Below are 14,431 nucleotides of genomic sequence, written 5' to 3' on the forward strand. Positions count from 1 at the left end.
TATTATGCTAGGCAAAATAAGTCAGAGAAAGGCAAATATAGGAGTTCACTCATATGTGGAATTTAAGAAACAAAACAGATGAACATAGGGGAAGGGAAGGAAAAATCAGATGAAAACAGAGGGCGTGACAAACCATAAGAAACTCACAACTCTAGGAAACAAACTCAGGGTTACTGGAGGGTTGGTGCGGGGCGATGGGGTAAGTGGGTGATGGTCATGAAGGAGGGCCCTTGATGGAATGAGCACTTGATGTTATACGCAACTGATGAATCACTGAACTCTACCTCTGAAACTAATAATACAGTATATGTTAATTAAATTGAATTCAAATGTAAAAATATTTTAAAAAATAAAAATAATAAAACTGCCAGTTATTTTACCAGCAAAAATGAGTTTATTCAGGAATTGACTCTGTGGGTACTGGCACCTGTTTGTTTGCTCACCAGCCTCAGAGCTGTTGGGGGTCTTCTCTGGATCCCATTTTTGATCACTAAGTAAAAATAAACTTAAATTTTAAAATATTTTAAAAGAAAAAATATAAAATTACCAGTTATTTTACCAGCAAAAATGGATTCATTTGGGAAGAGCAGAGAATTGCAATCCAGGACAAGCAAGCTATGGCAAAACCACAAAGGAGAGAAATACTCTTTTATAGAGAAAAGGGGGAAGTTGGAAGGGGTTGTTATAAACTAAAAGTAAACAATAAACTGGTCGGTTGTAAACAGTAAAAGTAAGAGAGTAAATTGGGAGGCTTAAGTATAGTGGTTCTTCATTGGTTGAGTTGTGACAATTTCTCTTGGCTGGGCTGTGTTAGTATTGATTTGCAGTCTCTTTCTGTTGGATGTGCAACTGACTGCAAGTGTTAGGGTATGAGAGCTCCCCTTGCCAAACTTCACAAGTCTGTTTTAGTGAGATTTCCTTTATTAATTTTCACAATGTAAAAAATGTTATTTTTTTAAGGCAGCTGCCTTCTGCTCAGGTCATGGTCCCAGCGTCCTGGGATTGAGTCCCACATCGGGCTCCTTGCTCGGAGGGAAGCCTGCTTCTCCCTCTGCCTCTGCCTGCCATTCTGTCTGCCTGTGCTTGCTCTCTCCTCCTCTCTCTCTCTCTGATAAATAAATAAAATCTTTAAAAAAAAAAAAACTTTCAGTGAACTGCAGAATTGCAAATAGAAGAAACTTCCTTAACATGACAAGCACCATTTACAAAAAGCCATAGCCATTGCTACAGTTAATGGCAATCTTGATGGTGAAAGACTGACTTTTTTCTCCAGTGATTAGGAATTTAGGCTGTCAGTTCACACTTTCTTCTATTCAAAGTTGTATTGGAGGCCCTAGACAGTGCAATAAGGCAAGGAAAGGAAGTAACAGAAATAAAGATTAGAAAGAAAGAAATAACACTCCCCCTATTTGCCGATGATATGCTTGTTCTACCAAGAATATCCCAAGGAATCTGCATAAAAGTTAATGGAACTAAAATGTAAATTTAAAAAAAAAAAGTTACCAAGTAAAGGCCAATATATAAAATTCAATTATATTTCTATAGATGAGCAATAAAACATTGAAAAATAGAAATGTAAGCAACTGTACCATTTATATTAGCACCAAAGCCCATGAAATACTTTGGTATAAATTAACAAAATATATGCAAGATGTGCATGCTGAAAATTATAAAACATGATGAAAGAAAAGAAAACATGGTCCAAATAAGAAATGTATCATGTTCATAGATTAGAAATTTCAATATCGATGTTAATTTTCCACATACCAATTTATACATTCAACAAAATCTTTTTAAAAATCACAGCATTATTTTTTATAGATATTGACAACCTGATTCTAAAATTTGAATGGAAAGGCAGAGTAATGCCACTACGTGATTTGAGCATTTACTCTAAAGTTAAATAGGACAATGTGGTATTAAGGAAAGAACAGACACACAGAAGAGTAGAACAAAAGAGAGATCAGAAATAGACCCCTCTAGATATATATGGGCAACTGATTTCAACAAAAATGCAAAGGCAATTCTATGGACAAAAGAGAATCTTACAAGAAACCATAGTGGAGTTACTGGACATACATTTTCACAAAGAATGCTCTTCAACCTGTATCACACAACGTACACAAAAATTAACTCAAAAAGGATTCATATAGCTAAATGTAAAACCTGAAACTGTGAAACTTCTAGAAGAAAGCAGAAAATATTTGTCACCTTGGATTATGAAAAGATTTCTTAGATTGAACACCAAAGCCCTACCATGAGAAAAAATTAGATTTCCTCAAAATTTAAAATTTCCACTGTGCAAAAGACACTATTAAAAAAATGAAAAGACAAACTACAGATTGGGAGAAAATACTTGTAAAAGATTCATCTGATAAAAAAAACTTGTATAGGAAGATGTGGTCCATATACACTATGGAGTATTATGCCTCCATCAGAAAGGATGAATACCCAACTTTTGTAGCAACACGGACAGGACTGGAAGAGATTATGCTGAGTGAAATAAGTCAAGCAGAGAGAGTCAATTATCATATGGTTTCACTTATTTGTGGAGCATAACGAATATCATGGAGGACAAGGGGTGTTAGAGAGGAGAAGGGAGTTGGGGTAAATTGGAACGGAAGGTGAATCATGAGAGACTATGGACTCTGAAAAACAATCTGAGGTGTTTGAAGTTGCGGGGGTTGAGAGGTTGGGGTACCAGGTGGTGGGTATTATAGAGGGCATGGATTGCATGGAGCACTGGGTGTGGTGAAAAAAATAATGAATACTGTTTTTCTGAAAATAAATAAATTGAAAAAATTTTAAAAAAACTTGTTTTCAGCATATATCAAGATCTCTCAAAACTCAACAATAAGGGAAAAAATTTAAAAACAGGCAAGATGAGACTGATGGGGCACAATCAGGGTGGTATTACTTAAAAATAAAATCTAAAAAAGAAAAAGCATTTAAAAATTTAAAAATTTACTCCAAATTCTGGAAAATATTAACAATATAACAACTTACAGAATAATAGCTATAGGAGACCAGAGGGAAAATTGATTAAAACTACCCAACTTTTTTGGGTCCCACTTGCTCATAGAAAAAATCCACAAAATATATTCTGGGTACCAAAATATATCCAGAAGAAAAATGAGGAAGGAACACAACTAAGGAATAAGTAGCATTCTGAAACCCTCTGTTAAGAAAACTTTACTCTAAAATTATTATCTATTAAAAATATTTTCACATTTTTAAACTAGAAGAACACTTATTTGTGAAACTTTAGAAATATTTTTTCCAAGCATGGTACTCATCTGCAAATTCAATTTGAGTCATTATTGTATACATCCCCTCTCAAACATTTTGATACCTTTTCAGATTTTCTCTTTGCCTCTGTACAAGATCTACCTTTACAAAAATAAGAGATCCACTGATGGCTCCCTTCCTCAAAACTTCAAACTGACTTACTCATTTGAATTGAGAAAGACACTGTCTTCAGTATCTTCATCATGGAACCTGGAGAGTCGTTCCATTATACTATAACCGCCAACAAATGCAAAAACATGTCATTAGAGATTTGCTACATGTAACAGCAATGTGATAATTTATTTAAACAAAAACAATTCCTTGAATCTAAAGGATATGGTAAACATGACTTAGCTCACTGGACAACCTAAATATTTAGAAAAAACTTTAGACTTGTTGTCCAGAAAACTCTGTATTCTCATGGGTATTTCCAAGATCAAATTTTGTGAATCTCTCTAGCGTTCTCTCCCCCACCTCCCTCCTTCTATTCTCCCTCCTCCCACCCTTCTCCCTTCTCTATTTTTCCTCCCCGCCCCCACACCCTCAGTCTATCTCCTATCTTAGTCTTCTGACTGTCTTCCTCTGTGTCCCTCTTTCTTCGGCTCTCTCTCTATGTAGAGAGATCAATGTATATATAGCACTGACCCAAATAAATGACATCAGTAATCTTTCATGCACCATCATTGAAAGTTGAAATATATTAAAGTGTAGTCAAATACTTCTGGTGTCACTTTATTCAGGTCAGTATGAAGAATTAAAACTGTACATGGAACCAAGTGACTTCAGAGACTTACTTTTTTTTAGGTTGAAATTAGATACATTTGCTCTACAATATATAAACTGACTGAACTCTTAAAAATATGTCAATTAGTTATTTAGAACCTCAGTCCCTCTACCACCTTCTACTCTTCAAATATCATGGATATCCTTTCCCTGGATAGGATTTAAATAACTTTTGGAGACAAGGACTTCATAACTAATTAGATCTCAAAAACTTTAGTATCCCCCTTCCTTTCCCTTTACATATTTATATTTCACCTTTCGTTGGTGGCTACTTTTTTCAACACACTAAAATCAGAGCTATGGGATTAAAAATACACATAGGAAGACTCCATGTTTTTCTACAGTGATTTTTAAACACAAATTAGTTACAATTACTCTACAATTTATAATGTAGTTGACCCCAAAAAATTACATCTTTATCAACTCACTGAAGCCTAGTATCATATAATTTTTCCTTGGAAATGAATGTTGTTTGTAATGAAAACCTTAGTTCTGTGGAAAAAATTAATAAATCATGTTTATGTACACTTCTTTTAATTACCAATACCATTTTGTGATTAAATTTGCTTCAAATTCAGCTGAGTTTGTAGATACTCACCTTGCTTGCCCTTGTAATTTTCTGCCTTCTCAAGTCCCTAAACCACCTATTAACCCATCCTAGAAGCCTTTCCTGCACCTCAGAAAGGGTCAGGTAACTGCCAACCTGCCTTCAGTGTGATGGTAAGTTTAGGGCACCAGACTCACATGTTGACAGCACTCTGGGAGGTCAGAGATACATCCAGCGTCTGCTAGCTCCATTTTTTTTTTTCTGCTGGGGGGTCCTATGCTCCCTATCCACCACTAAGTCCTCCTTGCTCCAAATTCAATTCTGTCTTCTCTTGGCCCACATACTTAGTGAGTACATTGAATCTCATACTTGGGCAATCTGGTACTTTCCTAAGTGTTTTGGATGCTACAGGTAACAGACTATTTCCTTTTATGATCTGTTCTTTTTCCCCCAGAAAAGATGCAAAAGAGAAAGAAAGTTACATACTGAAAGTTGCAAAGACTTTAGATAAAGTACCAAAGAAACTCATTGCCATGAATACTTTCCTTAATTCCACAAATCTCAGTATCTCCCTTCCTCTATCTCCATATGTTTATATCTCACCTTTCATCAAAGGGGCAACACAAATTAGCTTTTTCACCTGAATCTGGTCATTGCTAAAGAATTAAAAATGCATATTTTAAGACTTTTCATGCCTCTCTAGACTTGTTTATAGATGAAAATTATCTATACTATGCTACAATTTGCAGTCTAGTTGACCTAAAAGTTAACCTAACTGGTCATTTGAAACTTGGCATTTAATATCTCCCTACAAATAAGGCTTTCTATGCTTATAATTAGAATCCTAGTCCTGTGGGAAAAACCTTAATGAATCAAGTTTGTGTACATTTCTTTACTCCTGAACCTTCTCCCTGCTCCAAAATAGCTTTTTCTGCTCTCTTGTTCCATTATAGTAGAGCCTTACACATGGAGCATTAGGATAGTTTCCTAGGAGTTTTGGTGGCCACTAACTGAGGGGGAGAAAAAGACAAGGAATAAGATGCATCCCTCTTATGGCCTGTTCCTCTTTTATTAAATTCCACTCAAACTGGATAGAAAGTTACAAATGGTGTCCAAGACTCTAAAGTTCATGGATCCTCCTGCAAATCAATCTCCCAAATCTCAATCTTTCTCCCCTGCCCTATACTTGTATTTACATGTGGATAGTTTTGTTCATATCTCACATTTCCTTGGAGATTCCATCAGAAGTTCCCGATGTAAATTCACTTATGGTAGTAGTACTAAGGGATGAAAAAGGGACACAGTCAGACTACATGATTTTCTAAATTAAATATTTTGGTTTAAATTTTAACATTACTCTCTAACTTGCAAAATAATTGACTCTTTACAAATTTACACATCAATCAGTTATATGAAACTTGATATGTCATTTCCCCCAGAAATGAGACTTTATATGTTCATAATGAATACCTCATACTTGTCAAAAAAAAAAAAAAACAACTAATGACTAAAAGTTTAAATATAGTTCTTTACTACTGGATCTGACCTAGTGTACAACATCCTCTCATGGTGGGACTTATTCATTTACCTCAGTGTAGATATACATTTCTATTGATTAACCTAAATACCTAAAGGCCCTCTAGTCCATCTGTGCTCTTTAGGAACTATGAATATCTTTCCTAACCTTCAGATGGTATCTTGGACACCACAGGTCTTAGTCAATGATTCTATCCAATGTAATGATAGGTCCAGCCTTGGGGAACCAGTTGCACATGCTGGCAAACACAAACAGATCTGGTCTATTAGTTCAAATCTTTTCTGCTAAAGAATTCTCTTCATCCTGCCAACTCAAACCATTTACTGCTTATACTTTAATACTACCCTCCTTCCCAAAAAGATATTTTTCTTCCCTAACCCACTTCAGTACAGCAACAGAAAGAGTCAATTTTAGTTTCCTTTCAGTTCGCTGTTAGTATTAAGGGTGAAGCCTAGAAGAAAGTAAATGATTGTATGACCTGTTCATCCTTTTTTACAGATCCCTTCAAAATAAAAGGAATATTATATATAGTGGCTTACCATAAGAAGATGTTACAAAGAGTATCACAGGATCTCTGTATTCCTATGTGTGAGCCTGAGACCAAACATCCCAAATCTCAGTGTGTGTGTGTGTGTGTGTGTGTGTGCATGTGCATGTGTGTGTATTTCTGTGTGTAGAGATACATATTTATGTATGTATTCAAAATAGCTCACATCACTTCAGAGAGTCCTTCGGTAGACGGGGCTGTCCATTCACTCTGGCCAGGACTAAAGGATTAAAAACAGACCCGGTAAGACAAAACATGACTTCTAGACTTACTTAGTTGAACTTATAAACTACTGACACTTAGAAAGTTCACGTGCAAATCAATTATTTGAAACCTAATATCTCGTTTGCCCTAGAAATGAAGACTTACATGTTTGTAATAAGTATTATGGACCTGCTAGGTCCATAAAATACAGAAGACACAAGGATCAATACAGATCTTAACTACTGAGCCTGGCCAGTGTGGAACAGTCTATTATGGTGGAACGGATCTCAAATTCACCCTCAATTTGCAGGTATACCTTATTTCCCATCTAATTTCCTGCTTCTCCAGGCCCTCCTTTCACCTCCCAAGCTTGCCTTCCCTGCCCTCAGATGGTGTCAAGAAACTGGCAGGTCTGGAACAGGGGCTCCCTCCACGTGACTGTGGCTTTGGGACAGTGGCTTCACATGGTGGCAAAGCTCTGGAGGGTGAAGGATCCAGGTTTCATTAGCTCCTTTCTTTCTCCTGAGGGCTCCTCTGCCCCCTGCCTACTGCTACCTCCTCCTGTCTTTAATAGTATTCTGTCCCTTCTTCACCCAATCAACTAAGTCGCATACACAGGCATTCTGGAAATCTCTGAAAGGTTTTGCTTGGTAGTCACCAGGAAGAAGAAGGATCCTCCTAGGACCTGTTCTTCTTTAACGCAACTGGAGCCAAAAAGGATACTACATTGAATGTAGTATTCATTGGTGCTACATTGAAAAGATTTAGAAAGAGTCAAAGACACTGTATTGTTGCAGATGTTCTTAAGAATAACCATGAGAGACTGTAGACTCTGAGAAACAAACTGAAGGTTTTGGAGGGGAGCGGGATGGGGGGCTAGGTGAGACTGTTGCTGGGTATTAGGAGAGCACGTATTGCAAGGAACACTGGGTGTGGTGCATAAACAATGAATCTTGGAACACTGAAAAGAAACAAGATGAAATGGGGAAAAAAAGAACATATTAGGAAACTTCATCTATTTCTTTTTTAATTTACATTCAATTTAATTAACATATACTGTATTTTTAGTTTCAGAGGAAGAATTCAGTGATTCATCAGTTGCATACAACACCCAGTCCTCATTACCTTGAGTGCCTTTCTTAATGCCCATCACCCAGTTACCCCATCACCCACCGACCTCCCCTTCAGCTAACCAGTTTCTTCCCTATAGTTGAGAGTCTCCTATGGTTTGTCTCACTGTTTTCCTCTTTTCCTTTCCTTCCCCCATGCTCATCTGTTTTGTTTCTTCAATTCCACATGAGTGAAATCAGATGGTATTTGTCCTTCTCTGACTGACTTATTTCACTGGGTAAAATATCCCGTAAGTTCCATCCACGTCATGGCAAATGGCAGAATTTCATTCTTTTTGATGGTTGAGTATATATACGCCACATAATCTTTACTCACTCATCTGTTCATAGACGTCTCGGGTCTTTCCATAGTTTGGCTATTGTGGACACATTGCTGCTAGGAACATAAGGGTGCATGTATCCCTTCATATCACTATGTTTGTATTCTTTGAATGAATATCTACTAGTGCAATTGCTGGGTTATAGGGTAGCTCTATGCTTTTTAACTTTCTGAAGAACCTCCCTACTCTTTTGCAGAGGGGCTGACCGGTTTGCATTATTCCACCAACAGCATTCGAGGGTTCCCCTTTCTCTACCACCTCACCAACATCTGTTGTTCCCTGAGTTGTTAAATTGTAGCCCTTGCCACTGGTATGAAATGGTCTCTCCTTGTGGTTTTGATTTGCATTTCTCTGAGATTGAGTGATGTTCAGCATTTTTTCCATGTGTCCATTGGCCATCCGTATGTCTTCTCTGGAGAAATGTCTGTTCATGGCTTCTGCCCATTTATTGACATCATGTTTTGGGGTTTTGGGTATTAAGTTGTTAAGTTCTTCATAGATTTTGGGTACTAGCCCTTTATCTGATAAGGTATTGGCAAGTATCTTCTCAGATTCTTTAGGTTGCCCTTTAGCTTTGTTGATGGTTTCCTTTGTTGTACAAAAGCCTTTTATCTTGGTGAAGCCCCAACAGTTCATTTTTGCCTTTGTTTCCCTGCCTTTGGGATGTGTCTAGCAAGAAGTTGCTGTGGCCAAGGTCAAAGAGGTTGCTGCCTCTCTTCTCCTCTAGGATTTTGATAAATTCCTATTGCTTGTATATGTGTCTTTGTGTGTCTGTGTTGATACAAGTATATAAGTACATATGTGCATATATGTCCATATAAATATATATTTATCTTTATTCACTTATAGCTCACAATTTGCTGGTGATTTCCTCATCCATGTCCAGTTTCAATTCAGTCACAGAAGTGCTAAAGGATTAAAGAGGCACATAGTCAGACACCACATGTCATGCTAGACTGACTTTTTCCCCCCATTTAAATAGCTGCAGCTGCCCTCTAAGTATGAACTGGTCAATCTTTAAAAATTCATGCATATCATCTAATTTAACCTGGTAGGTCACTTCTCATTAGAAATGAGGCTTTATTTAAGAGGCTAAGGACTATGTTAGGCCTACAGATAAACAATGTATCAATCTGTAAGAAGTTCTATACTGTCACCCTAATCCCAGTGTGTAACAGCCTTTTCTGGTAGAATTTATTTCAAATCAGCTGCAGTTGAGAGGTACAGATCTCTTTGACTCCAACTCGTTTCATGACCCTCAATTCCCTTCATTGCCTGCTTACTATTCATGCTTCCTGGTTGCCTTTCCTACCCCTCAGGCAGGGTTAGTGGCTAAAGACCCGAGGCAGAGGTTCCTTCCAGTTTGGTGGTAGGTTTAGAGCACCAGCCTTACATGGGGGGCCGAGCTCTGGAGGGTGAGGGACAAATCCAGGACCCATTAGCTGCATCCTTTCTGCTGACTCCTCCTTCCTCCAAATAAATTTTCCTCCTCCCTTTCCTACTCTAGTAGACTCTTATCCATAATCGTCAAGGGTGGACAAATATGAACAAACCCAGGAATCAAAAAGACTCTCTCTAGAGCCTGTTGTTCCTTTTTCCACCTACCTTCAAAAACATAGAATATTACATAGAGTGCCTTACCATGAGAAGACATTACAAAGAGTATCACAGGATCTCTATATTCCTATGTGTGAGCCTGAGACCAAACATCCCAAATCTCAGTGTGTGTGTGTATATTTGTGTGTGTAGAGATACTTATTTATGTATGTATGTATTCATCATAGCTCACATCACTTCGCAGAGTCCTTCGGTAGATGGGGCTGTCCGTTCACTCTGGCCAGGACTAAAGGATTAAAAACAGACTCGGTAAGACATCACATGACTTCCAGACTTACTTACTTAGTTCAACTTATAAACTCACTGACACTTAGAAACTTCACGTGAAAATCAATTATTTGAAATCTAATATCTCGTTTGGCCTAGAAATGAAGACTTACGTGTTTGTAATAAGTATTATGGACCTAGCAAAAACACAGATGACTCCAGGATCAAGTACAGATCTTAACTACTGAGCCTGGCCAGTGTGGAACAGCCTATTATGGTGGAACTGATCTCAAATTCACCCTCAATTTGCAGGTATACCTCCTTCTTTCCCATCTAATTTCCTGCTTCTCCAGTCCCTCCTTCACCGCCTTTCACCTCTCAATCTTGCCTTCCCTGTCCTCAAACGGTGTCAAGAAACTGGCAGGTCTGGAACAGGGGCTCTTTCCACGTGACTGTGGCTTTGGGACAGTGGCTTCACATGGTGGCAAAGCTCTGGAGGGTGAAGGATCCAGGTTTCATCAACTCCTTTCTTTCTGTGAGGGCTCCTCTGACCCCTGCCTACTGCTACCTTCTCCTGTCTTTAATAGCATTCTGTCCCTTCTTCACCCAATCAACTAAGTCTCATACACAGTCATTCTGGAAATCTCTGAATGGTTTTGATTGGTAGTCACCAGTGGGAAGAAGGATCCTCCTAGGACATGTTCTTCTTTACTGCAACTGGAGCCAAAAAGCATAAACAGTTGCCTCTTGGTGTTACATCGAAAAGATTCAAAAAAAAGTCAAACACACTGCATTGTTGCAGATGTTCTTAAGAATAACCATGAGATTTTTAATGACTGTTTCAATCTCCTTACTGGTTATGGGTCTGTTCAGGCTTTCTATTTCTTCCTGGTTCAGTTGTGGTAGTTTATATGTTTCTAGGAATGCATCCATTTCTTCCAGATTGTCAAATTTGTTGGCGTAGAGTTGCTCATAGTATGTTCTTTTAATAGTTTGTATTTCTTTGGTGTTAGTTGTGATCTCTCCTCTTTCATTCATGATTTTATCTCTTTGGGTCCTTTCTCTTTTCTTTTTGATAAGTCGGGCCAGGGGTTTATCAATTTTATTAATTCTTTCAAAGAACCAGCTCCTAGTTTCGATGATTTGTTCTATTGTTTTTTTGGTTTCTATTTCTTTGATTTCTGCTCTGATCTTTATGATTTCTCTTCTCCTGCTGGGCTTAGGGTTTCTTTCTTGTTCTTTCTCCAGCTCCTTTAGGTGTAGGGTTAGGTTGTGTACCTGAGACCTTTCTTGTTTCTTGAGAAAGGCTTGTACCACTATATATTTTCCTCTCAGGACTGCCTTTTTTGTGTCCCAAAGATTTTGAACCATTGTATTTTCATTATGCTTTGTTTCCATGATTTTTTAAAATTCTTCTTTAATTTCCCGGTTGACCCATTCATTCTTTAGAAGGATGCTGTTTAGTCTCCATGTATTTGGGTTCTTTCCAAACTTCCTTTTGTGGTTGAGTTCTAGCTTTAGAGCATTGTGGTCTGAAATTGGGAAATGATCCCAATGTTTTGGTACTGGTTGAGTCCTGATTTAGGACCGAGGCTGTGATCTATTCTGGAGAATGTCTCATGTGCACTAGAGAAGAATGTGTGTTCTATTGCTTTGGGATGAAATGTTCTGAATATATCTGTGATGTCCAGAGCCACACGGCTTCCTGGGGGAATTCTACCAAACATTTAAAGAAGAACTAATTCCTATTCTCCTGAAACTGTTCCAAAAAATAGAAATGGAAGGAAAACTTCCAAACTCATTTTATGAGGCCAGCATCACCTTGATCCCAAAACCAGACAAGGATCCCATCAAAAAAGAGAGCGATAGACCAATATCCTTGATGAACACAGATGCAAAAATTCTCACCAAAATACTAGCCAATAGGATTCAAAAGTACATTAAAAGGATTATTCACCACGACCAAGTGGGTTTTATTCCAGGGCTGCAAGGTTGGTTCAACATCCGCAAATCAGTCAATGTGATACAACACATCAATAAAAGAAAGAAGAAGAACCATATGACACTCTCAATAGATGCTGAAAAAGCATTTGGCAAAGTACAGCATCCCATCCTGATCAAAACACTTCAAAGTGTAGGGATAGAGGGCACATACCTCAATATCATCAAAGCCATCTATGAAAAACCCACTGCAAATATCATTCTCAATGGAGAAAAACTGAAAGCTTTTCTGCTAAGGTCAGGAACACGGCAGGGATGTCCATTATCACCACTGCTATTCAACATAGTACTAGAGGTCCTAGCCTCAGCCATCAGACAACAAAAGGAAATTAAAGGCATCCAAATCGTCAAGGAAGAAGTCAAATTATCACTCTTCACAGATGATATGATACTATATGTGGAAAACCCAAAAGACTCCACTCCAAAACTGCTAGAACTTGTACAGGAATTCAGTAAAGTGTCAGGATATAAAATCAATGCACAGAAATCAGGTTAGAGTTGCATTTCTCTACACCAACAACAAGACAGAAGAAAGAGAAATTAAGGAGTCAATCCCATTTACAATTGCACCCAAAACCATAAGATACCTAGGAATAAACCTAACCAAAGAGGCACAGAATCTTTACTCAGAAAACTACAAAGTGCTCATGAAAGAAATTGAGGAAGACACAAAGAAATGGAAAAATGTTCCATGCTCCTGGATTGGAAGAATAAATATTGTGAAAATGTCTATGCTACCTAAAGCAATCTACACATTTAGTGCAATTCCTATCAAAGTACCATCCATCTTTTTCAAAGAAATGGAACAAATAATTCTAAAATTTATATGGACCCAGAAAAGACCTCTAATAGCCAAAGGGATACTGAAAAAGAAAGCCAAAGTTGGTGGCATCACAATTCCGGACTTCAAGCTCTATTACAAAGCTGTCATCATCAAGACAGCATGGTACTGGCACAAAAACAGACACATAGGTCAATGGAACAGAATAGAGAGTACAGAAATAGACCCTCATCTCTATGGTCAACTAATCTTCGACAAAGCAGGAAAGAATGTCCAATAGAAAAAAGACAGCCTCTTCAATAGATGGTGCTGGGAAAATTGGACAGCCACATGCATGAAAATGAAATTGGACCATTTCCTTACACCACACACCAAAATAGACTCAAAATGGATGAAGGACTTCAATATGCGAAAGGAATCCATCAAAATCCTTGAGGAGAACACAGGCAGCAACCTCTTTGACCTCAGCTGTCCTTCCTAGGAACATTGCCAAAGGAAAGGGAAGCAAGGGCAAAAGTGAACTATTGGCATTTCATCAAGATCAAAAGCTTTTGCACAGCAAAGGAAACAGTTAACAAAATCAAAAGACAACTGACAGAATGGGACAAGATATTTGCAAATGACATATCAGATAAACGACTAGTGTCCAAAATCTATAAAGAACTTAGCAAACTCAACACCCAAAGAACAAATAATCCAATCAAGAAATGGGCAGAGGACATGAACAGACATTTCTGCAAAGAAGACATCCAGGTGGCCAACAGACACATGAAAAAGTGCTCCATATCACTCGGCATCAGGGAAATACAAATCAAAACCACAGTGAGATATCACCTCACACCAGTCAGAATGGCTAAAATCAACAAGTCAGGAAATGACAGATGCTGGCGAGGATGCAGAGAAAGGGGAACCCTCCTACCCTGTTGGTGGGAATGCAAGCTGGTGCAGCCACTCTGGAAAACAGCATGGAGGTTTGTCAAAATGTTGAAAATAGAACTGCCCTATGAAACAGCAATTGGACTACTGGGTATTTACCCTAAAGATACAAACGTAGTGATCCAAAGGGGCACGTGCACCTGAATGTTTATAGCAGCAATGTCCACAATAGCCAAACTATGGAAAGAACCTAGATGTCCATCAACAGATGAATGGATCAAGAAGATGTGGCATATCTACACAATGGAATACTATGCAGCCATCAAAAAATGAAATCTTGTCATTTGCGACAACATAGATGGAACTGGAGCATATTATGCTTAGTGAAATAAGTCAGGTGGAGAAAGACAACTATCATATGATCTCCCATATGAGGAAGTGGTGATGCAACATGGGGGCTTAAGTGGGTGGAGAAGAATCAATGAAACAAGATGGGACTGGGAGGGAGACAAACCATAAGTGACTCTTAATCTCACAAAACAAAGTGAAGGTTGCTGAAGGGAGGGAGGTTGGGAGAAGGGGGTTGGGGATAT

At 38.1% G+C, this 14,431-nt stretch overlaps 1 protein-coding gene across 1 annotated transcript in view; it reads right to left on the bottom strand.

The window, feature by feature from the left end:
• LOC309849183 (phosphatidylinositol 3,4,5-trisphosphate 3-phosphatase TPTE2-like) overlaps positions 1-14,431 on the bottom strand; it is a 134,352-nt gene that overhangs the window by 70,194 nt on the left and 49,727 nt on the right. The window contains exons 17-21 of the mRNA XM_082701509.1: positions 10,146-10,199; positions 9,211-9,264; positions 6,869-6,922; positions 5,842-5,898; positions 3,451-3,519 (exon numbers count right to left, since the gene is read on the bottom strand). Of these exons, the coding sequence (XP_082557635.1) occupies positions 3,451-3,519; positions 5,842-5,898; positions 6,869-6,922; positions 9,211-9,264; positions 10,146-10,199 (288 nt within the window). The remainder of the gene's footprint in view (positions 1-3,450; positions 3,520-5,841; positions 5,899-6,868; positions 6,923-9,210; positions 9,265-10,145; positions 10,200-14,431) is intronic.

This window comes from Mustela nivalis (genome assembly GCF_964662115.1).
Source record: "Mustela nivalis genome assembly, chromosome: 15".
In the NCBI taxonomy this organism is placed as follows: domain Eukaryota; kingdom Metazoa; phylum Chordata; class Mammalia; order Carnivora; family Mustelidae; genus Mustela; species Mustela nivalis.